Raw genomic sequence first — 25,503 nt, forward strand, 5'->3', positions numbered from 1 at the left:
ACGGGCACCTCTCTGCTCCCGCGTGGAGGCGAGGCCTGGGGAGCAGAGGCGTCGGGCCGGTAGTGGTGTTTCTGCTCGGGCAGCTGCGCAGATGCTTGAAGCGTCCGGGAGCCGCGCCCAGCAGCCCCTCACGGGGTTGGGGTAAGGGCGTGTGGGGGAGGGACAGGGCCCTGAGCCTCCCCATCAGGCATGTGGGCCGATGTCAGCATCTGCCAACCCCCTGCCTTCCGGTCGTTCCCCAGAAGCGTACAACATCAAGGACTAACGTGAGTGCAAAGAGAGGTTTTGTTTATTGGACTTGGCTTGGATGTGACGGACACACTGCAGACAGAAGTACAGACCGATCGTCAACACACGGTTCTCGCCAGCAGAGCCAGGTAAATCCAGAGAAAACACACAGATCAAAAGACAGGTTCCATTTCATGTCCTTTCCAACACCAACAAGCACTTCCGCATGTCCCTGACCCTCCTTTGTGTTTGCGGGTACACGGGAGTTAGGACTACGCATTTATAAAGTGTGGTACCAAAGTGTACAAAACTAACCAGACAGGGGGTCGGGGGCAGAAGAGGACTGTTTTACAAAATACTAGCTCACCAGCGTTAAGGTAAGTGGTTTCCAGTTTTGGACTTCCAAGTCCCCTTCGCTACTCTGCCTGGGAAAATGACATGCACCGCGTAGAAACTGGTATTCTAAATACATTTCTTTGTGCAACACACTCGTGTGTGTGTGTGTAACAAGAATTAAAAAAGTTTTCTTCCTTTGTTGCCAAAATCTAGGCATTAAAAATACGCCCCCGTAAACCTACCCAATTTACCCATGGAGTAAGTCAGGACAGATTGAGAGAGGGAGGGACAGAGTCCCCGGTCGCTGCTGGACCCGAGTCCGGAGGCGCGGCCTCACCAGCAGGCCCATCTCCCGGAGCAGCAGAGGCCGCCGTGCACGTGACGGGAGCTCCCTGCGTTCACCTAACTGTGCCCTTGGGTGTCTCACTACAACATCTCAAGGCCGCTGGACTGCACGGCCCATCTTTAAAGCTAAAATAAAAACCGTTAGAAAAATAATCTGGCCAACGATAATGGAACACTTTTTTCTTAGACAAAAAGTTAAAAATACGTGACTCTCCCAATCTCATCTTCTGGCATGATCGGCCTTGGTTCTGTCTTACCGAACGCAGCACTACCGGCCCCGCGAACACGGCCCCAGCATCTCGGATGCCAGACTTCTCGTTACAGGGACCGACGGCTCAGTCGAGTCACCTCTTCTCTCAGGGACTAATCAGGACTGAACTTCATTACAGAGCAGGCAAAGGACAGGGTGCACACTTCCCTCTCCGCCCGCCTCTGCTGCACAGGCCACCTGACCCCCGGGGCCCGTAACTGCTGACAGAGCCCCACCCTGGCGACATGACGAAGAAACTAGAGTCACATCAACACAGCCCTGCCAACCAAGGGGGCCTCCCTGGTCAGGTGAAGTGGGGGCTGGTCCCACTGAGGCAGCCCTGGGGGCCTGCACGGGGCGGAGGCAGGAAGGGAGGCCCGAGGTCCCCCGAGCAGACAGCGCGCGCCAGGGCAGCACGGAGCACCCCCACACCCACATTACAGACCCCCGAGTTCATTCCTTTCTTGAGGTCTGGGATTTGTGTTCGTAAACTCTAATGGGAGCCAGAGGCCCAGGGGCTCCCCTTAGGTGACCATGTGATGCCCGAGCGCGCCTCCCGTCCGCAGCTTCCCCGCGCTCCCTCCCCTCTCCTCGGCGGAAGCCTGAGCGCCTCAACCCCCGCAGCGACCCCCGTAGCGAGCGAAAGGCAGAAATCGGCAGAAATCGTCGGGGCGGGCTTCCACACGTCTGGTGAGAGCGCGCGCGAAGGAAGACGCACACGTTCTCAGGGGCCGATTCCGGGCCGATTCCGGGCCTCCGGCGGGAGCGCAGCGGTCGGACGCCGCGCCTGCGAAGCAACGCCTTGCGGCCGGGGTCGGGAGAGCGGCTTCCGCGAGGCCGGTCACTCCGGCTGCCGCAAAGGCTTTGGCGGAAGGGAAGGAGGGTGACCAGAGCACGGACCCCGAGCAAGGAGTGTGCCCCGTCGCGGGTGAGCGCCGAGGAGGGCCGCTCCCCCGTCAAGACACTTTGGGCTGGCCTGAGAGGTAGGAACACGGAAGGAAACAGGGCCCAGGGGAGGGAAGGGGCGACCCGAGGGCGGGGGCTTTCCTCTCCCCGCCCCTCCTGCAGGTCCGCGTTATTGCTGGTCGGGTTACGGGCGTCTGCCCCGCACAGTCTGTCAGATGTCCGTGGACCGGGGGAGGAAGGCCGGGAGCTTGGGGGGGACCAGAAGAAGCCGGCAGCCAGCCCCCCCCCCTCCCCCCCGGGCCTGCCACAGTGCTGGGCGCCCGAGCTAGGCTGCCGCCTCCAGGCTCCCATGGCCGCAGTGCCACGTGACGGACGGTCGCTGTGCTCGGCTCCCAGGCTGGTGGGGGTCCCCGAAGTCACCGCAAACGCCAGGCCCGGAGAACTCACACCGACGGCCTGTGTAGCAAAACCTTAGGCAGAGGCCCGCAGCGCCCGCTCACACCTTGTTTACACGCAGTTCATGGGGACTTAGAAACCAACAGAAAAGGCCCCACCGTCTTAAAGTTATAATTTATAGACTCTCTGTACAAACGCAGCCTGAGAGGCTCCGCTGCTACTAGAAGAAGTCCGCAGCCGTCGGCCTCCTCTTCGGCACGGCGGGCAGCAGCTTCCTGGGCCCCGGAGGGGTGCTGGCAGGCGAGCCCGTGGGGGTCTTTAGCACTCCATGCAGGGGCCTCTGCTCAGGGTTGAAGGCCACTCGGGAGGGGCCCGTGGGACTGACCAGGATGCTCTTGTCCGTCTTCTTGAACTCTGGCCCGGATGAAAGCAAGGCCCCACGTTAACGGGGCAGCACTTCCGACCTGCCTCCCCCAGCCAAGCAGCGTCCCCCATGGGCACTGTCGCTGATTCACACGCCGGCGGCTCCCACGGGAGCCGGGCTGTGCACCCCAGCAGGGCAGTGCCTGTCCCGAGGCCGAGAGCGGGCCCAGAGCTTCAGGAGGAAAGGTTGCCGGCATCCTGGTTCACGGGGACGAATGAACCAGTGTTTGCAGACACCATGGGAGGGGAGCGCCAGCGGGTCTGGTTCTGAGAGGAGGGACTCGGGGGGTCAGGGGTGCTCAGGGAACACGGATGAGCCTGAGGCTCGAGTGGTGGCTGCGGGAGACTTTCCTTCCAGCTCTCTGGCTCCCCCCGCTGTCTCCAGCTCCCGGAACAAGGCCTTGCAAGCTCTGGGGCCGCTCAGGGCCGAGGGATGGTCCCTTCCCCCTCACGCACACACACGTGCACACACGCACACATTTACTGGTGGGCCCTACGAAGAATCAGGTCTTAAAACACACTGCATCCTTTCAGAGTCTGGCTTCCGTTAACAAAACAAAACAAGCTGATAGCACCAAGACTAAAAGCAACCAGATGAGAACGTCCCTCCTACCGTCTCCCCTGGGACATGGCTCCCGAGGCAGCCACGGCTGGCCACCGTCCGTCGGTACCCCAGGCCAGGCCAGCCTTGCGCGTTCTGGGTGGTCCAGGCTCAAGAGGGCTTTCCACCGCGTCTTCTCCCAGGCAGAAACCGTCCAGAGGCCCCAAGGAAACCCCTCCGCACCCAACCCTGGCCGACCCACCAAAAGCCTGGCGGCGGGACTTCCGACTCAGGAATAGATCAGGGCCTGCGTCTCCCACACTCACCTGCAGTCATGTTTCTGTTCAGCCCGAAGGTGACTTTCTTGGATGGTGTCTTGTCTCGCTGCAAAGGGAGAACGACAAAGGGAATGAGACAGCAGTGGTGGGGGCGCTCGGCTGGGCGGACTGCACCGCCCCTGGACACCCTCCGTCAGGACAGGCCAGCCCTGGGCCTGGTGTCTCTGGGCACACAGCGGCCATGTGCTGCACCCTGGGGGTGACGCAGGGCACGGCATAAGGTCTGAACCTCCCAGCCGATGGGAGAGCTCAGCTCTTCAGAGCGGCAAGGACGCCCATTCACCTGGAGTTTCATGATCTTACACACACCGGGGACGGACTCTGGCTTTGGGGGGCAGCGCACATGCTCCCCAGCGTTTCCCACACAGACAGATCGGGGGTTCTAACAACTCAGAGTTAGCCAAGATGTCTTCTGTCTGGAAGACTCTGGGTGCGGGCCCGCCCTGTGTGATGAAACGCCCCAGTTCTGCCCACACCATTCCTGCTTTAAGGCCTACACGTTTTAGGACAGGAACTTGTCTCCTGTCCTCGGGATCATCTGGCAGGTGTCTCCAGGACACGGTGCGCGCGCGGCGAACACAGGCAGTCGCCCCTCTGCTAGTACGAGCAGGTGCCGTGGCAGCACCTCCTCTTCCCAGAGTGGTTCCTGTGTTGTGGGCCTCCCGGCAGGGCCAGCCCAGCAGCCCCCGGCCTACTCGGCTTCGCTCTGCACCTGGCTCCACACCCCCAACGGCACCTGGCGGAGCTGGCCGTGTGCTTTACATGACCCCGACCCGGCTTCCGGGAGCAGCCGTCACTCTTTCCCCCACCCGACCAGTCCTCCCTGCGTCCTGGGCAGTGACCCATGCCGACCTCCTCCAGGTCTCCCCTGTTCCCAGGCATTCAAAGACGAGGCTTCACCCACGGCACCTGCAATCCCCGCAGCCAATCCCTCAGGCCATCCCAGATTGCCGAGAGACGAGCCCTGGGGACCCCCGGCACGGCAGACCAGGGCTCCATGGGCCAGCAGTGGGGCCCGAGGCCCAGCGCCCAGCGCCCGCGTGTGTGGCTCCCAGGCAGCAGTGGGCTGTGCGGCTGCGGGGAGGCTGGGGGTGGCCTGCGGGGCTAAGCTCACGCACCTGCAGGGCACGGGGCACAGAGGCGACAGCAGTGCTGCTCTTGGCTTTTCTGAAGAACAGCGGCTTTGGTAAGAAGGGGGTGTCGAACCGCACAAAGTCATTCTCTGGCCTCAACGGCCGCTTCTTCGAGGGGCTGGAAACGCCCCCACCCCCCTGTGAAGGGAGGGGAGAGAGGAGAGGTCACACCCGTGTGCAAGGGGGGACCAGGGCCCACAGGACGCTGCGTCTGCAGCTCAGACACCCCCCCCGCCCCCTGCCCAACACGGCTCTCGGAATTGGTGAGTGTGGACTCCGGGCCCACGTGGCCGAGGGTTCCCCAGCTGCTCAGCCACAAGAAGCCACGTTTATCTATCTCCCGACTTAGCTCTCCCTGCTCTGAAGACTCCTGCCTTTCAAAGACCGCCTGTGACACGGTGACTCGTCTTCTCATTTCGGACCAAAGACCTCACCAGCCACTGAGATGTCGGGGGCAGAAGAGCGAGCACGAGGTCCAGTTAGGACCTGCGGGTTGTTATGGCAGACAACCGTCCCCGGGTGTGTGGCGGCCAACCGCCACCCCCGCCAGGCCCCTGCCCGGCTGACGTCGTGCTGCTGGATTCTGCAGGGTCTTCGCGTTCCTAGCTTGGAAGCTGCTGCCTTCCCTCAGCAGACCCCACGGTGCCGTAAGTAAGGGCCAGACCTGGGGAGCCTCCTTTGCACGCCAGCACCCCACAGCAGAGACACACGACCGCTTTAGAGAGGAAAACCCTCCCTTGAACCTCTTTAGCAATTGTCCAGTGCCGAGGAAAACTGTCTGGGCCTGAGAGATAAGACTAGGTTTCTCGGATAGTCTCAGGCAAGAAAGAGACCAAATGAATGATGCGCGGGGGCCGAGGGACAGTGGTACCAGCGACAGAGCTGCTCAGGGGACAGTCTAAGGCGAGACCAGGCTTCCCAGAGCCCAGCGGACAGATCTGTGTGTTTCCCCAGCTGAGACTTTTCCCAAGCACAGACTCACCTACCTAACTGGTCAGAAGCACCGTTAGCCTGGGAATAGCGCTTAGCTGAGCACACGCGGGTGCCCCTGACCCATGGCATCGGCTCCCTGGGTGCCGCACAGCAGTGCCCGCCCATGTGCATGCCGGACGCGGGCAGCAAGCCTGTCTGGGAAGGGCCAGGGAGTAAGCACTGACAGCTCGGTGGGCCGCAGGGTTTGTAACTACTCCTGCCGGGTATCGAGGTGGCCACACTGGGGTGGGGGGCAAAGGGGAGGGACGTGGAAAGATCTAGAGCTCCAGACACGTAAGCACAGACGGGCAGACAGGCTTTCCATTAAAAAGATAAGCAAGAAAGGTAAGAGAACTGGCCCCAAAAGGTCCAAAGAAAAGCTGGGAGCTGACGAAGGAACAGCAGAACAGGGTCTGGCGGGGACGGCTGCCCGTGTATACGGCAGGGCAGCAGTGTCCTCGGCCAGGGGCACTCCCTCCTGGCTTGGGGCTGGCCCCTCTGCAGCTGTGGGGGGAGCAACCTGCTGGGGTGGGGGCGCCAGGGCACCGGTGTATTTCCTCGTTGGCCGGGGCTGTTACAAACCAGGGCTGCTCCTCGGCCCGGAACTCTGGCCTGTCCCCCCACCTCTGCCCCGCAGATCGGGGCCGGCTGCCTTACCAGAGCTGGGACAAGCGTGGCCTCTGCCTCTGGCACCCCACTGAGTGACACAGACTCAGGCCCCTCCTTCCTCCTCTTCCTCTTTTTCAGGATGACGGCTTTCTGACCGGACGGGCTGTGCAGGTCGAGGCTGCTGGGCTCTCCCTTCTTTTTCTTCAGCCTCCTGCCCGGGGACAGGGGCCAGGCCAGCACCGGGGGGCCGCTGCCGTTGACCGGGAGGGCTCCCAGTTTCCGCTTCTTCTTTGGGATGGGAGCTCCACCAGCCGGGGAGGCTCCTGAAGTCAGGGCCTGAGCGCAGGCACTGCTGGGGCTGCCAGGGGCCGCGTCCTCCGGAGGCAGGGGTGATGCAGGCTCCACGCCCCCGCCCTGCACCCTGGGGCTCCTCTTCCTGGGCCGTTTTCTCCTGCTGTGCACTGGGGCGGGCTCCACGCCGCTCTGCTCCTGGGGGCCCGAGGTGGCCACTGTCCCTGGCTCCAGGGGCGTCTTCGGGGCTTTGCCCGCACTGGCCTCCGGCTTGCCGCCCCCGTTCTGCTCTGGGCGCACAGCTTCCGGCCCTGACCCCGAATGCTCAGGCTGGAAGTGGTTCTTCTTTTTCTTCTTCCTTTTTCTTTTCTGAACACTGGCTTCGCTCTCCTCTTCCTCAGCAAGAGACAACTTGTTTCCTAGAAAGACACCGGAGCCCGTGAACAGTGTCTGATGTCAGGGTGGCCGCAGGCTTTGTTGGGCGCCTTGCTCTCCCTGGCCCAGCCAGGGCCAGAGCCTCCGAAGACCGGTTCCCGCAGCCCTGTCCAGGCCCGTGGGAACCGCAGAGCCAGGCCGGACGTGAACACCAGCTACGGGGAGTGCTGAGTCCCGTGCTCTTCGCACCTGCGCAGCCCCTGAAGGCGGCCCCAGGAGGGAACACGGGCTCTACATTCTGGGAGGCTGTGGGTGGTCCCCTGGACAGCCACGACACTCAGCTCTTTCCTCTCCAGCCGCCAAGAGCCCCATCTGGGGCCAGGCCTCCCAGCACTCCCCGACAGCGGCCTGCACCCGCCTCGCCCTCTTCCCTCACCAGCACCAGCTTCGCGGCTCACCTCGCTCCTTCTCCAGCTCTGTTCTCTCTAGAACTTTATTTCCTTTTCTCTTCTGCCTTCCTCGGTCGAGGGTTTGGTCATCTTCATCAGCAGAAACACCGTCCACAAAACCGAACTGAGACACGCTTCCTGCCGGACCCCAGAGCCGCAGCTCGTCAGCCGAGACCATCAAGACTCCGCCCCCGCCTTGCCTGGGAAGCTTCTCCACTCTGACTTCCACGTCCTCATCCCTGCTATCATGACCTCCCCAACCCAAAGCTGCCGCAGACGCAGGGATGGCACCCATGGGGGAACACGCTGACAGCGGAGCCCCTAGGGCTCAGCCACTCTCGCTCCCATGGCACTGGCCACGGACGACAGCTTTTCCCCAGGGGCACGACGACCATGACAGCAGAGGAAAGGGAGCCTAAGGGGTCGACTTCTTTTTCCTGAAAAATCAAACTGGAAGCTTCCTGGACCAACAGAAATCCCCCCATTGAAATGACAAGGACCCCTCTGCCCTGCTGTGGCCTGGGTGCACGGTGGTGAGGCAGGAGCTCAGCCCGAGGACGGCCTTCACAGTTGAGGGCTGCTGCTAAGGCTCCCAGCGCCTCTCAGTCCTGTTTCTCAGCATTTGCCGTGACTGCCCCAGCGGGGCCACGTGCAAGTACCATCACCCGCTGCAATCCCCCGGCCTCACCTTCGGAGAGATCCCGGAACCTGAAACACAGAACAAGGGCCCCTGAGGAAAGCCCTCTTTTCTGTCTTCCACAAACACACAGGACCTGACGTTTAGGCTGTGCCCTCTGGGCGAGCGCGGGCCGCTGTCTTTTCCTTCCCCAGGGGAGGCCAAGGGTGCTGTGAGCCAGAGGCCTGAAGTGGAGGAGGAACTGCCCTCCGGGACACGGCGACCTGGAGACTGTCTTGGTTCGTTCACACAGAACAGAAGAAATGACAATTTCTTTCTCTGGGCTGGAACAGCTTCCCTCTCTGCCGACAGCCCTTGTCCTCTCTGCTCACCGGGTGGAGAAAACGCTCCCCGCGGGGCCAGGGCTGGAGCACATGGGAAGCGTGGGGGCTGTGTGCTGGTGGGGGGCAGAGCTCTGGGGGTGTGGGGAGTAGGCCTGAGCCCAGCTCCGCCACCTGCCAGCTGGGACACCAGCCGAGCCCTGTGGGCGATGGGGAAATCAGAGCAGCCGTCCTACAGGGCTTTCCTTAGCGTGGACTCACGTCCAGTGCTCAGAGGGGCAGCTGTGCACATGGTGGCAGTCCCGTCGGCTGCTCCATCTGAGTTACAGGCGCAGCCGCTCTCCGGCATCCCCACGGTGGGGGGGGGGGGGGGGGGGGGGGAGCGATGAGGGCCTCGATCACACCCGAGCGGCTTGCCTACGCCACAATTTCTGGCTCTGCTGACGCCAGCTGAGGCCACGACTTCTCTTCGCACCACTAGGAGGCAGCCTGGAGTGGGCAGGGGAGTGGCCATTCCCCAAAACCTTCGGGGACATGCCATGGCCAGACATGCTGGGGGCCGGGCAGGGGGGTGGGGAGGGGACGCACCCTCCCCCACGAGATGCGTGAATACAGGCTGCGCCCAGTAGTCACCTACTTTTTGATGAGCTTGGAGAGACGCTTCCTGTTGAAGGGAGGGATGTTCTTCTTGTTAGTGATTTCCAGGAGTCGGTCGGCAACGGCCTTGTAGTCGAACTGCACAAGAAGAGCAGCAAGCGTGACCCGCAGGCGACCCACTCTTAGAAAGGCCCTTCCGCTGGTGACAGACACCGGCGGCGTGGGACTCCGGGCACACTCAGCAGGACGGTCCACAGGTGAGGGCTAAGACCCAGTGACCAAGATGTTCAGGGCCATGTTTGAAAAATCTGTTCTACTTTTTGTTGGGGGACGCTAGTCCTCGTCCGTTCTATTTATTCTCTCCTTAAAAAAAGTCGTGGTAAATAAACCACACCCCATGAAACTTGTCCAGGTGTGTGTCTTTGTAAATTTACTCTAGATGTCCAACTCGCGCTTGGCAACACGGTAACCTTTACTGGAAAAGCACGGAGCTGCCTTTGTTGTAGGGAACGGGATTTACGGTTCAGGCCAAAGTGGAGACTAACATCTTTCAAAATTCCGTCCCCTTCGTCTCCAGTAAGCTCATCGTAAGGAAGAGGACGTCAGCAGGCGAAGGGATTAGAGATGACTGCATACTCGGGCCGTGCAGAAAATGAGCTGTGTCCCTAATTCCCATTTAGCCAGGCCTCGCCACAGCAAGTCCACGTTCTACCAACCTGGAGCAGGGGCCCGGCGTCCTCCAGGCGCCCTCCAGGCTCCCCGTCGTCGTGGACCCCGTCCTTTCTGGACTGCTGCTTGCCCAGCGCTATCAAAACACACCCAGAGACAGAGCTCTTGAAACACAAGGCCACGACTACTTCCACAGGAGCCGTCTCTGTCTCTGCACAGAGAAAATCCTGCCAACACATTTGTCAGCTCCCGAAGAAGTCTGTTAAAGGAAGTCGCGGACAAATCGCACATTTTGCCTTTCAGTGATGTCACAGACAAAACCTCTGCTGCCCTCAGTACCCTCCAGTGCTCTGTCTTCCCGTCGACCCCAGCGGGGACAGGAGGCCCGGGCACATGGGAGCAGAGCACTCGGGAGTCTGTCCCGGTTTCAGGTAAATTTGGGATGACGTACTAATGTCTCACAGGGCTGCCGTGGCAGACATGAATTATTAATAATGCGACTCGTGACATTTAAAAAGGAATTCGAAGAGCCCTGATGCCCATGAAGAAGCAGATAGAAATCACCAAGGAAAACTCACAACTTGTCAAATCCTAGAGGCTGGTTAGTGGTGGGGCCTCCGGGCCCAGCCTGGAGAAGACGGCGCAGGGCCCTGTGCACACGGGTCCCAGGCAACATGCAAGACCCATGGAGCTGGGGACAGCCCCGTGATCACGCAACACCTGCTCAAGGTCACCTGGTTAGTCCCCTCACCCACGCTGAACTTAAGATTAAAGTTTTTCTTCTTCCATTGTAAAAGAACAGTTTTTCTGATTAAAAAATAATGCACGATTGCTGTAGAAAATTGAGAGCAACAGAAAAGGTACAAAGGAAGCAGAAGTCACCCACAACTCTGCCGTGCGGGGCCAACAACGGTCATTCTTGGAGCCTCCCAGACTTTTAAGGGGACGTGCCAAACCAGGCACCTTGTATGAAAAATGCTGAAATTTCCACTGGCCATCAGTTTTTGAAATCTCAGCTTCTTAAGGTCTATATAACATTTCAAAAACCCGGTGTACCCTGACTGTCCCGTTTACCTAATGCCGCACCCTCAGCACTGCCAGGGTCAAGGGGCCCCTGAAATGTGGGCTCCAGGGGTGGCCCCAGCGGCAGCAGCCCACAGGCTTAAGGGAGCCCCAGGGGCCCCGGAGGTGAGGAGGCGGCACGGAAACAATGCCCACCTGGGACCCTCTGGCAGACACAGGGCCCCATTAGGATGTCTAAACCTCAAAAACCCGAAATAGAAACAGAAGCCAAAGCAAGTGCAACGACAACATAAAACCTTGTGGGGACTGGTAGGACCAGGAGGAGGTGTGGGCGTGACGGGCACGGAGGGGGCTCCCGGGTGCAGAGCTGCGTGTCAGCGCACCCCAGCCTCTCTTCCCAGGTACGGCCCACAGCGGGGCCCCTGGCGACAAACTCTTAGGTTGTAGCAGTGAGGCTCCCACGAATGCATTAAAACGTGTTCAGCTGAGGGCCGCCTGGGTGGCTCAGTGGGGTAAAGCCTCTGCCTTTGGCTCAGGTCGTGATCTCAAGGTCCTGGGATCGAGCCCCACATCGGGCTCTCTGCTCAGTGGGGAGCCTGTTTCCCCCTCTCTCTGCCTGCCTCTCTGCCTACTTAGGATCTCTGTGTCAAATAAATAAATAAAATCTTAAAAAAAAAAAATTGTTCTGCTGAGAACTTTGTCTAAACTGACCGTTGAGGGGAATCATCTCACCCGTCTGCTTTATATTGACTGGTTTCCTCCACGCCGCCTCGTTTTCCGGCATCTCTTTCTCGGAGAACGCGGTCTCACCCACTTGGGTTTTCTGCTCCTCGAGGGTCTCTTCGGGGCTGAAAGGAGACTGGTCTACGATGACTTCTAGAACACCCCTCGCTATTGTCTGCACCAATGTCTGGCTGAGGGCGGAAGACAGCGGGGAGAAGGTGACGACAAGGCGTGGCCTAGTCATGAGCGTGGGTGGCGGGGTGCCCAGCGCTTGGCCCACTGCAGCCTCCCGAGCACCTGCCTTGACCCGTCACCCAGGCAGCACTGGTGTGGGGCTGGTGGACAGCCACGTGGGGAGGGTGGACAGAAGTGGGAGGGCGTGACTCCTGGGATGTCTGGGGTCAAAGCCAGCAGAGTCCAGGCCGGACTCAGGGCGTCCCACATCTTGCACAGGGAATTTCGGAGTCCAGCTGTTCTGGGCTCTGCATAAACCCTCGCAGGTGTCCTGCGTCGCACCTCCCGGCGATTCCACCACCACTGCCCACGGTTAAGCACCGAATGAGGCTGCGAGAGCAAACACGGGACTCACTCCTTAGTCCTGGCCGCAATTTTGCAGAACGGATCAATAAACTTGAGATTCTGATCTGCCAAAAGCTGAAATTCAAAAGCAGAATAGAAACAATGTTTGATACGTCCTAGGAAACGGAGCCATTCACCTTTTCCACACAGGTTAGGTCCGGAAAACAGTTCTGTCCACACCCAAAACCCACCGCGTGACCTGCCCAGATGCTCGGGGAGGCAGGCCAGAGGCCACGGCCGTCTTCCAGGTGCCTGGTCAGTCCACTGACCAGAGAAAACCAGCCCACTAACCCGTGCTGTTCTGCGATCCCTGCCCTACAGACAGGCTCTTCACAGATGTCAAAAACTGTAAGACCGACCAGTTTTTTAAAATGTAGTATTTCTACTTCCTTTTAATTAAAAAAAAAAAGTGTTCACTGCAGAACACCTGTAAAAATAAAAAAGCAAAGATTGCTGACAGTCCCAAATTCAGACAATCACGTGCAAGCGAACCGGTGTCCTTCCACACACCGTCCACGCACGGGTGAATCCACGCTCGGGAGAGGCATCCGCGAGCACAGCTTTATCTGCCGCCTCTGAAAACATCAACACCGTGACCCCGTCCTTGTGCTACTACTGGACTACGTTCGTCGCTTCCCACGGTCCCTAAGTGAGACCTCCAGGGGCATCCTTAGCACACAACCCGTGTTCCCGCTTGCCCTGCGCTGCTCAGCACGCGCTCCCAGCTGGGGAAGGATCCGCTGAAAGAGCCTGAGCCTGTTCCCGACGCCCCTGCCGGAGCACAGCGCCTCCTCCACGACCCGGGGGCCACGGGCAGAGCCAGCGCCCGGTCAGGCCAGCTGTAGTCACAGGACACCAGCAGCCGTGCGGCGTCTTACCTCTCTCCCTCCCACTTTGGACAGCTCGTGCAGATAGATGCCGATGAAGTGGAACTTCACCCCGTTCGGAGACTGGCTCTCGGGGTGCAGGATTTCTTTCATCAGGACATCGAGGAACAGCTTGATTCGGCTGAAGAAACCACACACACGGTTCTATGAACTACGGCAGGCCAACGCCTCTCTTCCCCGAAAGGAAACAGTCCCGTTCGTTCTCATGCTCCGCGGCGTGACAAAGCGCGTGAGGCTGAGCGCGTGTTGCGAGGAGAAACGCAATCCGTGCGATGGGCAGAACACGCTGCATGTGGGCCCGGCCCCTCCAGGAGCCTCTTCCGGGCTCTGAGTTCTTCACGCGGAAGGAGGCTCTGCTCCTCCCAGGAGTTAGCAGAGCGGAAGGCAGAGATGAGGCAACTCATCCCAGCTCGCTCATTAAAATGCTTGAAAAACACACTGTTACTTTAAAAGTTTTATATTTTTATTTTTTAAAGATTTTTTTTTTTTAATTATTTGACAGAGAGAGCCACAAGCAAGGGTAGCAGCAGGCAGAGGCAGAGGGAGCAGCAGATCCCCGCTGGGCAGGGAGCCCGACGCGGGGCTTGATCCCAGGGAGCATGACCCAAGCCGAAGGCAGACGCTTCATGGAGCCACCCAGGTGCCCCTACTTTAAAAGTTTTAAAGCCACCAAATGCTGGTCCCAATAATTTACCGACCTCTCTTCCCAGCCATCTCTCTTCAGAACCTCGAAGGACTGCCTCAGGACCAGACGGATCAGCTGGAGAGAGACAACTTTTGTTACACAAGGAGAGAAAGAAACGACCGTCCATCAGCAGAGGAAGAGACCCGTGGAACTGGCCGAGCCGCATCTCCGAAGTGAGAATAGGGTCACCATCACCGCAGGGAGCTTCCCATCAGAAAGTGCTAACGAAGGACTCCAAACTCACTGACAGTGAGAAAAGAGAGCTGCCCTCGACCACGGATGCACATACTGTCCCGTGACCGCAGGAGCCCTCGCCACACCTCACACGGACACCCTTCCCCTGTCCCGAAACCGCCTGGCCGCCTGCCCGCCCCAGGCCACCGAAGCCGATGGGGGAAAGCGCACAGGTCTTACCATGTAGAACTTGTCCAGGCGCAGCCGGTCTATCCCCTTCCACTCGCGGTTCATCGTCTGCCAGAATGTCTGAATGAACAGGTGCTCTGTGGCGAACGAAAGGCTTTGAGAACTCGGTGTCGGGCTCACATACGACCACACAGCAAGAAAGTAATACAGGGAAACAAACTAGGATTCTCTGTTATTTACTTTTTCCAAAAATTTTTTTGGCAGCTAGAAAATCTGATCAACAGTTAAGCTCGCTCAGTAATTTATTTTCCATTTCCACAAAGCCCGTCATAACAGCAAGGCTGGCGGTATCTTGCTGTTCAGCCACACTGCTCTACGCAGCGCTTCTCTCTATTCCCCGCAAAGCCGTGTTTCTATTAAAATCAAAAATTCTCTGAGCCTCGTCTACAGGGCCCTTTCTGCCCACCTACACCTAACCACCAATCCAGAGCCATCGCTTCTGACGAGCGCTTGGACGATCTGCGCAGAAACTCAGCTTTCGGTTTCATGTTCTGTGTCAGCTGGTTGAGTTCTAACAAAATGTTCTATTTTTCTCTTCTGAGCCGCGAATCTACCACTCTTCCATCCAAAAGTAACTGTTGAATTTTTCAGCCTGTTTTTATTTCTTTTTGCACAATTCTTCTTTGATACGTGAAAACCAAGAGGATAATCCGCGTGTAGACTTCCGCTCGTTACGAGGGGGCTGGAGCCCGGCGGAAACACGGAGCCGCTGGGGTCCCTAAGGCCAGTGGGGCCTCCGTGCCGCAGAGCGCTAAGCGGAACCGACCGCCACTTCTGCGGTCTCTTCGCCCTCAGCCAGGAATCAAAGCCTGAGTGTCTCAGGGATAATTCATCCGTCCCTCTGTCTGCTCTTTCTAGTAGAGAGGGCTCACTGTGCGGTCTATTACCAGTGATGACCCTCCGTGGCTCCGGTCTTCGGGTCAGCCTGGCCGCCAGAGGCTCCGGCGAGCCCCGGCACACACATGCCGAGCCTCTGAGCGCGTTACAGCACCTCAGAAGGCACAGACTCTGGAGAGTCTCATTTTTTAAAAACAAACAAACAAAAGAAAAAAAGAAAAAAATTTATTTTTTTGAAATCCGTGCGAGGTCACACGACACTGCACAAGATGCCCTTTCGGGGTCACGGCTTTCCCACGGGGGAGGTCTGTCTCCCGCCAGGTGTGCACTGGTAGCCCCAGATGCTGTCCAATAAGCCCCTGGAGAAAGGAAACCCTCAAGGAAGGAGAAACCACAGGACCTAGTTTCCCAGGCAAGTTACCCAAGCCGATGGACGAGGAAGCTTTGAAAAGCATGAAAATGTCAGAACTTACGGGCCTCTGAGTTGTTAACAACGTGGACGAGTTGGGAAATAGTGTTCGCTAGTTCCTCCTGCAAAGGCGGGGTCGGGGAGAGACAGCGGGGTTACTACGCGGCAGCACCAGGACGGGACAGCGTCTGCTGGCGTCCGGACCTCAAGCCACGTCACCATGTCAATTCCACCACACGCACAGGTCCCAGTCCCAGGGGACTGCTGTGCCACATGACATGCCTCTGCAGATCACACTGCATGTGAGGGACAGCAGCTCTGGTTTCTGCGCAAATGACCCACACGGGCAAACTAGCCACCAGTTCCTGGCTTTAAACATCTTATCACGTGATGGAGATTCTAGCCTTAGCCCCCAAATTACGGCACAGCAATGTCGGCAAGGGGTTCCCTGGCGGTTAGACACGGGGACTGTCACCCCTCAGGGCTGTGTGTGGACAGACAGTCCTGGCCTCCGCTGGCTCGCAGCAGGCTGGAGTGGGCGCGGGTGGGAAGTGAAGGTGAAGGGCTCCCGTCCAGGCTCTGCCCAGGGCCCACGGGCCCCATGAAGTCAAGCCCTGCTACAACACGGCAAGCCCGCTGGTGGGGAGAATTTGGTGGTCCGGGTCTAGGAAGAGACTTCCCCTGGGGAGTGGCCACCAAAGAATCCTGCTCAGGACAGGAGCACAGCCCTCGTTAGGGGGACCTGCACTCCGTCCGCACTCACGTCTTCCTCACCCGCTTTAAAGGAACTCCCAGACTGGAAAGGGATGCTCCCCCTCCTCTGTTTTCTTCCTCCACTAAAGCTGTCGGCTGTCACTGCTGAATGTAACTGAAAAATATTTGGCCCTGCTGTCCTACTCAAAATGTGTTCAGCGGAGTAAAAGCAGTAAATCAAAGCGCGCCGTCACACAGCCTGGGGAAGTGGGGGGGCCGCACAGTAACCCAGACACCTCCAGGCCGCGATGGGCTTGCGAGCTGGCGTTCCCCAAGGCTCACCCTCCGCCCTACAGAGGCAGGCCTACTCTTATGCACACGTAGCAAAGCTCTGTCAACACTGAGTCCCCTCCTGAGACGGCTTTGGTGGTGGGGCTCAGCGTGCGTGGCAGCTGGGTCCAGAAGAACACGCACCTCTGTACCCAGCCTCCACCTGACGTTAAGGCTGGGGCGTCAGAGGCAGGTCTGGGGTTGGTCTACAAAGATCCCGACTCCCCGCGAGGTGGCCGCCCAGTCCTCACAGGCTCTCAGACCACTGCCGTGCCACGACTGACCACCAGCAGTAACAGACAAAACAAACTCGAAAATATGCAGTCATGTAAAACCTTCCATGGGACGAGCTATGAAACTATGACAGAGAAATACGGAATCTGCACTGTAGGCATATTCTTTGTTATTTAAAAAGGGGACCTCACTGCCCAGCCCCAGTGTCGCTGTCTGGATGGACGAGAGGCGGGCAGCTGAACCCTGAGCAGTGACATCACAACGCGTTTACGTGCACGGGACATGGACCCAGCAGGAAACGAGCAAGCCCTTTTCTCCACCTGGGCCAAAACACCCCAGCCATACGACAAAGGGAACTGTATGTTACCTGGAGGAGGGGTTCATCCTGCACCCACATGCAATAGAAGAGCCCTTTCCATATTTTTAGAAGTTCTTCTTGACTGAAACCTCCTAGGGGACAAAACAGCACAAACGTCTTAGAGCCCTCGCATTTCCCGCCCAGCGCCTAGAACCGCCACGCGAGCAGGGACAATAACACCACACACGTTTTCATTCTCTTACCCACAAAGGTCTTTAAAAAAAAATTTTTTTTTTATTTTTAAGGTTTTATTTGAAAGCGAGCAGAGACGGAGCACGAGTTGGGGGGCGGGGAGGAGAAGGAAAAGCAGACTCCCCGCCAAGAGCTCAGTCCCAGGACGCCGGGATCATGACCGGAGCCGAACGCAGATGCTTCACCGACTGAACCACCAGGTGCCCCCAGAGATGTCCTTTTTATTCTGAAGCATCCACTTCCTTGCAGTATAAGAATAAACAGGTGTAGATCATGTAGTTTATGTCTTGTGGGGCAGGGGGTAGTGGTGGTACATCCTCGCTCTCTGGGTAGTGTAAGGAAGTGCATGTCATCACAACTAAAAGTCAATAGCAAGGCGGTCATTCACAAAAGGAGCCCCTCTAGGTGCCCCTCTCTGCCGAGAGCCCGCGTCTCACACCGGCACACTCGGGCCGCATTCCCCACACTGGCATTGCTCTTACAGACACAATTGCAAGTCCCAGTCCCGTAGAGCTGGCCCTGCGGAAACGAGGAGAGCTTTGCGATACTCTTTCTTGCAGAGACCTTATTAAGGATCCTGCCACGGGGTCAAACTTGGCCACACCCTGACCTCTCCCCCTCCTGGTTACAGTTTTCACTAACTGGGCAAGGTCTGCCTGGCTTTAAGTGCCATCACCTTGCTTAGTCTTGTCCGGACTCATTTTCAAGCCATATACCGCCCCTGAGCAAGACACGAGTCACACACGGCCTTCTGGCTCCCGGGTAGACCCCCGGTGTCATGGAGTAATTGCTGAGTGACATAAAGGATCCCAAAAATCAGGTAAGTGCACATCCCTGGAGTTTCCAAGCCTATGGAGAACAAACAGAATCCTCGAGGCTTGGCTCATGTCCCCAGTGGTCTGTGTTAACACTTCACTAGGAGATACTAGCAAAACACTTTTGGATTATCAAAGAAGGACAAACTAGGTGAATGCCAGGAAGCACACATACACCGGGCACAATGTACTTTCAACACACCGAAAGGTAATTAACAAGCGGCGAACAGACCCCTCTGGCCATCCTGAAGTTAGCGCGTCCACCGTGGGAGTGCACGGACTTCCAAGCTACCTGAGACCTTTCTCGTATCAGCTATTTTATTATGGTGCATTTTGATTCTCTGTGACAGGTTCTCACTTCAAACCACTATACCAGGAGCTAAAGTTTATTAAGATGTATTTCCTTTAGGGGTTGGGCAAACGACATGGCAACTGGCTTCCCCACCCCTCCTACCTTGCTGTGAATAAGCCACACCTGGGGGCCCACCATTGCTAGCACGACTATGGCGTGAGTGACAGATCTGGAGCCCCAGCCAGAGCGAGCGATGCAGTGGCCGGCTCCTGCCTGGATCCTGTGGCTCAGAAAAATCCACGAGGTGATGGGAGAGCTCAGCAGTTCAGTTCAGTTACTTCATAGGAAGGAATTAAAAAAAAAAAAAAAAAAGGTGTGATGCTGGTAGTGTGGTTGTGTGAGAAAGAGTCCTCAGGCTCTGGAGAGCCACAGGGATTGTGTGGAGGGGAGATGTCTGCGATTTGCTTCACGACACCCTAGTGGAAGGGGGAAGTGGAAAGAGGGGACAACCCAGGCAGGGAGTAACGGGGCTGAAGTGGAACAGTGAGTCTGCTCCTCTCAGAGGCTCCTGCCCTCTCTGCAGACTTGAAGAGGACGCAGTCTACACCTGCCGTGCCGGGGAGCCTGCGGGAGAAGGGAAGCAGTGTCGGGGCGCGGAGTCTGCCAAGGAGAAAAACAGTTCTGGGGCCATCAGGTGAGCTCCTCTGTGAAGCTGTGCTTTGGTGTTTCCCCTAAAAACTAGTCTGGCTTGGGGGCGCGTGGGTGGCTCAGTCGATTCGGTGTCTGACCCTTGGTTTCGGCTCAGGGTCACAGGATCTGCTTCACATTCTCCCCCCGCCGCTCCCCCTCTTGCTCGCTTGCGTCTGCACACACTCTCTCTCAAACAAGTCAAATGAAACAAAGCAGTTTGGCATGGATGTTTTGTCAAGCTGTAACTGAAAAAAAGTCTTAACCAATAAAGACACATTTTTATCGCAAGATGTTCATATGTTACACCAAAAGTTACACAATCAAAAGTGCCGTGTTTACTACCCCGCTGAGCCCCAGAGGGACCTGGCGCGCATCTCTCCGGATCCTCCCTGGGCGCCGACATAATGCTTACACATAGCACAGAAACACACAGACGCATGGCTGTGTGTGTAACCCAGACGGCGTCACACGTGCCACGCGTTCCACATTTGGCCACGCGCTTAAAAATAGCACAGTGCATGTTTATCTCCAGACGGTTCTTCTCACCAACTCCAAGCGACAATCTGACGCACCCAGCACGTGGGGCTCACCCACACCTCCAACAGGCAGAGAGGCAAAGTGTGTGTACTGCAGAGCTTCACGTAACGGAAGACGACGGATCCCAACCCAGTAATGGGCCGACAGCAGACCCCAGACCACGGGCAGGACAGGGGGTCGGACGTGAAATACCGTCTGTTTCTTCCCCTGGGAGGAAGTGAAGTGTCGTGGACACGAACCTGTGGCTGGGCCCCAGCTTGCTCCCTACCGGCCGTGCTGTATCGGAAAGCCAGCGGCCAGCCCTCGGCCCATTCCCTCGCCTACAGTGTACGTAGTTTCTGGTTAGGGTCAAAATCAAAAGCATGTTCTAGACGCGCTTTGTAAGAGCAGAGCACTCGTCAGTGCTACTGGTAGGTTTTACGGTTTTTCACGGTTTCCATCCACATGTACGTACATGTACTTCCAATATATGTATAAAAACCATTGGTTTTCACCAGGAATTTAGTTGGTCAAAACACAGTAGCATTTTTTTTGGACGTTTATGAAGTAATCTCTACCTCTAACGTGGGGCTCAAACTCATGACCCCGAGATAGAGTCCCACGCTGCAGTGAGCCCCCGTTTTTCTTTTCTTTCTTTTTTTTACGTGGACTTACAGGTGACACACTGTGTTACATCAGTTTCAGGTGCTCGCCGCAAGCTACCATGTGTCACCCACACAACGCCGTTACCATGCCACTGCTTATGTTCTCCGTACTTTCACCCTGCGACTCACTCATTCCATAACCGGAGGGAGGCCTAAAGTACCCATTTTTGAAGCATTTAGAGCAAAACAGAGAAATGCTCATCATTTAACTTCTCTTCACTGTGCGGGTAAGGTACTCATCCGAAGCAGTTTCAGCTCACAACTGCTTTTTATCTGTTTTCTTGGGGCTGACTTCCTTAAACCAGTGCCACTAAGCTTCTGGCAACAACATGGGTTTAGTTACTTTGCAACAAACGAGGCGAACACCAAGTGAGATGTGGGCAGAGTAAACTCCCACGAGCCGTGGAATGGAAACACCTGACTGCCGCTGAGCACTGAATGAGCTCAGGAGTCATCTGAGGTCTGGTGAGTCCACATGCAGTCAGTTAAAAACTCCCCCAGCTCTGCACGCGGTCCAGAGACCCCCTAAACCTAACAGTATGAGGAAACACTTCCCCCATTATTGAATCTGAGAGCCCGTCGCCCTAAGATGCACGGTTCTTTATGAGCCACCGTACGAAAGCAAGAGGGCAAATAAAATGCTCACAAGGTTGATTTTAAGATACGTTCCCAGGTCTGCAGATGTAAATGTTTCAAGTTGCAGAGTCAATAAAACTGGGGGGTGAGGGAATTCTGTCTTTTGTTGACGGCTCTATTCCCAGCGCCAAGACTACTGACAGCACACAGTAGGAGCTGTCTGCTGAAGACATGAACGAACAAAGAGACAAATGAGCTCCCGTTTGGAGGACAGCGATCGTTCTGTGAGTGCTTCACGCAAACACCAAAGCAACATTTAGCTGCTTGAGGCACTGCAAAGATTTCCAATTTGTTTTTAGAATCATAAAGCCATCAGGGCATCTGGTTGGCCCTGTTGGTGGAATATCTGACTCTTGATCTCAGGGCCTTGAGTTTGAGCCCACTTTGGGTGTAGAGATTACTTTTATATTTTTTTAGTAACTAGGCTCCGTGCCGAGCGTGGAGCCCAACATGGGGCCTGAACTCACGACCCTGAGATTAAGACCTGAACTAGGATTAAGAGTCAGACACTTACCAGACTGAGCCAGCCAGGTACTACAAGATCACTTAAACAAACAAACAAACAAACAAACAACAAAAACCCAGAACAAAACACAAAGCTATCTATGTTGCTGATGGGCAGTTCTGTATCAGTAAGACTAAGATTTCATACTTCCTTTACTGTGCACACGCCAAAACACAACAAACTGGGACGCCTGGGTGGCTCAGTGGGTTAAGTTGCTGCCTTCGTCTCAGGTCGTGATCCCAGGGTCCTGGGACGGAGCCTCACACCGGGCTCCTTGCTCGGCAGGGAGCCTGCTTCTCCCTCTGCTGCTTGTGCGCACTCTCTCTGATGAGTAAGTAAAGAAAATCTTAAAAAAACAAAAACAACAAAAAACCCACAACGAACTGTGAGCCTGTCAACGAGATGCACACATCAGGCCAAGTTATTCCCCAAGGGCATTTCATGCTGATGGGGCTCAGTGGCGGCAAAAACCTTGTTTATTCCATCCCTGTGGTCACTGCCTACCACACTCGCCAGCGTACTCCACACAAGGTGGACATGGTGATGAACAAGAGACACAGAATAAGTCACTCTCGGCGTGATGGGTGCTGATCAGACATGACCTTGGGAGCACTGGTGTATCCCCACTGGCCTCACACGCCCGTGTCCCCTCAGATCCTGGGTCTCCTCGCCAGAGGGGTCTGAGCAACAAGCTCCGTCTGGCCGTCTCAGCCCTTATGCCCTTACTCTGTTCTTGTGCACAGGTGGCCCCGCATTCGCCTGGATGCGCTCCCACTTGCAGCTGAGCAGACAGACGGACGCTCACTGTCTGGGGAAGGATGACACACGGACAGGTAACAAAGCCGCAGCTAAGTGCCAGGCAGGGACACACTGGCTGTTCTGGAACCCTGGCGGGGCGGGGTGAGACGGAATGGAGGGCACTTTGGAGGGAGTGACGCTGGACTGGGCGCCGGGAGCGAACAAGAGAAGCAGAGGCCGAGAGGAGAGACACCATAGCCAGGAGCCGGCACAAGGCGGTCATGCAGGGGCTGAGGTGGGAGGGCACAGGAAGAACAGACCGTTGCCTGCAGACCAGAAACCCAGGAAGGTCGGACGTGATGAGAACAGTTTTAGACCAGCCCTAGGCTGGTCTGTGGGGGACAGGTTCAAGAGAGCGGCAAATGGAGTTAAGGAGACTGGTTAGGAAGCAAACTCTGAGTCTAGATGGCATAAAGGGGCTCAGGAAGGGCAAAGAAACTCAGAGGATGGCACACGGGGACGCCACGGGAGAGTGGATGAGGGCTGGGGGAGAGGATGGGGGAGAGGCGTCTAGGACATCACCGTGTGCCCAGCCAGACGCTGAGTGGATGGGGACAGAAGTGAGGCAGAGGAGAACAGGTTTTAGGGGGAGGAAAATGAAACACTTCCGGGCATCTGAGTCTGAGGTGCCCCTGGGACACCCAGGCGGGAGGACCCTGTCCATAAGGCCTATCTGAGCGGACAGCAGCCAGGTTTGCCCTGGCCACGTGGGTCAGGAACCTTCAGGGGACTTGGGATCCCTGAAGCCAGGACAGTAAGTGGACTCTCGGGGGTTCCCAGCAGAACTGAAGTCGGCAATCTGGTCTTCCCTCCTTTCCCGCAGACTTGCCCTAAAACGGTGTTTTCTCTCTCCTGGGTGCCCCTCTGCGATTTCTCCCCGACAGAACGACACTAAGGAGGCCAGCGCAGGGGCCCGTATGTCTGTTCCGTAGACTCCGAAGGCAGCAGCGCTCGCAGTCAACAAACCCAGACTCGTGCGGGCACGACACAGAAGCCCCGTTGCCCACGGCGCTCGCAGCGTCCAGAGCTCACGGACCCCTTCGATGGCCTCGCACTGGTCAGGAGCAAACCAGGGGTGACCTGGCCACCGCCGCTCGTTCCGCTTCGAGCCCCAACAGCCTCCGTCTCCCTCCTCTGACAGCCGTTTCCGGGCGCGCTCGCTCCCCCCCGCGGCCGTCCGCACCCGCTCACCTCCCCAGAGGCCCGCCCGGAACAGGGGCTCCCCCTTCCCCGGACCTCCCTTCCCCTTCTTCGCTCACACTCTACCGCCGCTACCGCGCCCGCCCGGCTCCCAGCGCCGTGGACCGCAGGGCCCGTCCGTCGACTCCGCCGGACTCCCGCCAACACGTGCTCCCGCGGAGGCCCTCGGGTCGCGGCGGGGGTGCGGAGGCCCGGCCCCGGGTCAGTCGCCCGCCCCCCGCCGCCCCACTCCCCGCGCCTCCCGGCGTCCCAGCCAGCCCCTCGCGGTCGCGGCGCGCTGGGTCGGCGGGGGGCGGTGCCCGCGGCGCGGACGCGCACGGACGGCCCCCCGGGTCCCGCGCCCCGCACCCCCCCCTCCGCCCGGCCGCCATGTGGCGCCGCCCGCCGCCCGCGCCCACCTGTCTCCCTTTGCGTCTTCACGCTGAGGTACTGGCGCAGCTTCCTCACCGCCCGCTCCCGGATGCCCTTCTCCTGGGACGCCAGCCGCTGCGCGAACTGCAGCTCGGCCGGCTGCATGGCGGGGGCCATCGCGCCCGCTGGACCATGCCCGGCCGCTGCCCGCCGCCCGCAGCCTCCCGCCGCCGCCGAGCAGCCCGGGGCCGCGACTGCGCAGAAGACGGCTCGCGGCGGCGGCGGGCGCGGGCTGATGGCGTCACAAAGGCGCCGGCCGCCGGCGCTCGTGGCGCGTTCCGAGGCCGAGCGCGCGGACCCTGGCGGCGGGCCGAGCAGCCCAGCGCGATTCCCGGGCGCCTTTGCGCCTCGGCTGCGTGCGGGTCGCCGCAGCTCCGGGCGTTCGGCGGCGCGGCTAGCCAGCGTCCGTGTTGCCGGCAGAGACGGAAGACCGTCTCGGGGGTCTCGAGTCTTGAAGCCCACTCCCGAGAGCTCCGTCCGACGGGGCGCTCCCCGCGGGAGACACGGCGGCGAGCCCTTAACGAGGAGCCGCCTCTGCGCGGTGCAGACCCAGAAGGACGCGGTCCTTGGGGTTTTGGCGGGATGCTGGGGACAGCCCCACTGAGGGGTCGCCCTGCTGGGGGCCAGGTCTGAGCCTCTGCTGCCCTCGAGGCAGCGTCTTCCAGCGTCCCCAGTGTCCAGGTCCCGGGGCAGGTCAAGGGCGGGGACAAGTCCTGGGGCGCGGGGGAGGGGCAGGGCAGGACCCAGTGCGGAGTCTGGTAGGGTCCGGGTCAGCTCCGGTGCAGGGATGGCAGGGACAGAGTCAGTGTCAGGTCTTCGCAGGGATGGCAGAAACAGGGACAGGGCCGGATCTCGGTGAAGGGGTGACAGCGTCAATATCAGGGTCAGGTCTTGGTGCAGGGGGTGGTGGGGACAGGGTCAGCATCCAGTCCGTGCAGGGAATGGCAGGGTCAGCGTCAGGTCTCAGTGCAGGGGATGGCAGAGGCAGGTACAAGGACAGGTGCAGGGGATGATGGGTCCCGACGTGGTGTAGGGATTTAGAGTGTGTGGTTGTGAGTCTGTTCCCAGGCCTGGACAACGTTCCGGGGACCCTGACGTTGTTGTTCCCCGCCAGTTACAGAAACGGACGAAGTCTTAGTTGTGCAATAACCCCGTCCACCTGATCCCACAGGCTGCACCCTACTTTGCAAACTCGGCGGGCATGCGGGGGCAAGTGAATGGACGAGGTGGCCTCTTCCAGTTCGTGGTGGGCGTCTCAGTTGCTGCGCCAGCTGGCTGGACTGCCCTCCCTATCCAGGGCAGACGCTGAGCCCGCTGTCAGAAAGCTTTGGGCCTCGCTAGTGTCGCTCAGAGCCCAGCGAGGGAGTGTAGCCGCCTGCCGTGTGCGGACGGTCCCTCGAAAGCACCGCCCCCGAGCGCAGCGTCCCTTGCCAAGCAGGACAGGTCCAGTTCGACTTCCATAACTTGACACTTACACTCGGGTCTCCCTGTCCTTCCACTTTGCAGTTAACGACTTTAAAAAATCCGGTTAAGGCGGGACAGCGCACTCGGGATCTCGCCCACTGCAATCCTCGTCCGCGAAGCCGAGAACGCCGCTGCCACGCTAAGAGGTTTGAGCCTCGCTGCGCTCCGTTTTCGGCCCCGCGTGGTCGCGTTCCCGCGCTTTCGGCCTGAGGGGTCAGAGGGCGCGGCACGGCGCAGGCGCACGGAGCCGAGGCGGCAGCGGCGGCCATGGGCGAGGCAGGCGGCGCTGAGGAGGCCTGTCGGGTCAGTGAGGAGGCCCGGGC

The 25,503-nt window shown here is 58.4% G+C and overlaps 3 protein-coding genes across 14 annotated transcripts in view; 1 reads left to right on the plus strand and 2 right to left on the minus strand.

Annotated features, from left to right (window-relative positions):
- Positions 1 to 267: 267 nt before the first annotated feature.
- Positions 268 to 2,470, minus strand: LOC125093616 (uncharacterized). Its single transcript, XM_047719077.1, has 2 exons — positions 2,358 to 2,470; positions 268 to 2,312 (listed from the first exon to the last, which is right to left on the minus strand). Exons 1-2 carry the CDS (start codon positions 2,414 to 2,416, stop codon positions 1,613 to 1,615), a joined length of 759 nt encoding a protein of 252 aa, XP_047575033.1. The 5' UTR covers positions 2,417 to 2,470; the 3' UTR covers positions 268 to 1,612.
- Positions 2,471 to 2,618: 148 nt separating this feature from the next.
- RRP1B (ribosomal RNA processing 1B) lies at positions 2,619 to 23,918 on the minus strand. Of its 7 annotated transcripts, XM_047718945.1 has the most exons (17): positions 23,704 to 23,918; positions 17,006 to 17,088; positions 15,446 to 15,503; positions 14,127 to 14,212; positions 13,726 to 13,787; positions 13,019 to 13,148; positions 12,151 to 12,215; positions 11,571 to 11,752; positions 9,863 to 9,951; positions 9,187 to 9,284; positions 8,281 to 8,300; positions 7,602 to 7,733; positions 6,840 to 7,187; positions 6,526 to 6,800; positions 4,882 to 5,034; positions 3,752 to 3,809; positions 2,619 to 2,875 (listed from the first exon to the last, which is right to left on the minus strand). In XM_047718945.1, exons 1-17 carry the CDS (start codon positions 23,831 to 23,833, stop codon positions 2,682 to 2,684), a joined length of 2,163 nt encoding a protein of 720 aa, XP_047574901.1. In that variant the 5' UTR covers positions 23,834 to 23,918; the 3' UTR covers positions 2,619 to 2,681. The 7 variants fall into 7 exon arrangements, with proteins under 7 accessions (XP_047574901.1, XP_047574891.1, XP_047574872.1 ...); XM_047718935.1 differs by having other exon boundaries at positions 6,526 to 7,187; positions 9,863 to 9,954; positions 11,577 to 11,752; XM_047718916.1 differs by having other exon boundaries at positions 6,526 to 7,187; positions 23,704 to 23,917.
- The window catches only part of HSF2BP (heat shock transcription factor 2 binding protein), a 102,809-nt gene continuing 101,154 nt past the window's right edge, over positions 23,849 to 25,503 (plus strand). For 2 of the 6 annotated variants that reach the window (XM_047719026.1, XM_047718994.1), the window contains exon 1: positions 24,204 to 25,483. In XM_047719026.1, coding sequence (XP_047574982.1) covers positions 25,448 to 25,483 — 36 coding nt within the window. In that variant the 5' untranslated portion in view covers positions 24,204 to 25,447. Of the gene's footprint in view, positions 25,484 to 25,503 lie in introns of all 6 variants that reach the window. The other 4 variants (XM_047719020.1, XM_047719002.1, XM_047719010.1 and 1 more) reach the window with 4 other exon arrangements.

This window comes from Lutra lutra, chromosome 1 (assembly GCF_902655055.1).
Source record: "Lutra lutra chromosome 1, mLutLut1.2, whole genome shotgun sequence".
Taxonomy (NCBI): domain Eukaryota; kingdom Metazoa; phylum Chordata; class Mammalia; order Carnivora; family Mustelidae; genus Lutra; species Lutra lutra.

Bases quoted from the DNA above. Each gene is read 5' to 3' on its own strand.
- LOC125093616 (XM_047719077.1), bottom strand. From the start codon at position 2,416: ATGGGAGCCTGGAGGCGGCAGCCTAGCTCGGGCGCCCAGCACTGTGGC. The intron at 2,313-2,357 runs GGAGGGGGGGGG...GTCCCCCCCAAG, and splicing joins CACTGTGGCAGGCCCGGGGG to CTCCCGGCCTTCCTCCCCCG.
- RRP1B (XM_047718916.1), bottom strand. From the start codon at position 23,833: ATGGCCCCCGCCATGCAGCCGGCCGAGCTGCAGTTCGCGCAGCGGCTG. The intron at 14,213-15,445 runs GTAAGTTCTGAC...CGTTCGCCACAG, and splicing joins TGTTAACAACTCAGAGGCCC to AGCACCTGTTCATTCAGACA. The intron at 13,788-14,126 runs GTAAGACCTGTG...GTCTCTCTCCAG, and splicing joins GCCTGGACAAGTTCTACATG to CTGATCCGTCTGGTCCTGAG.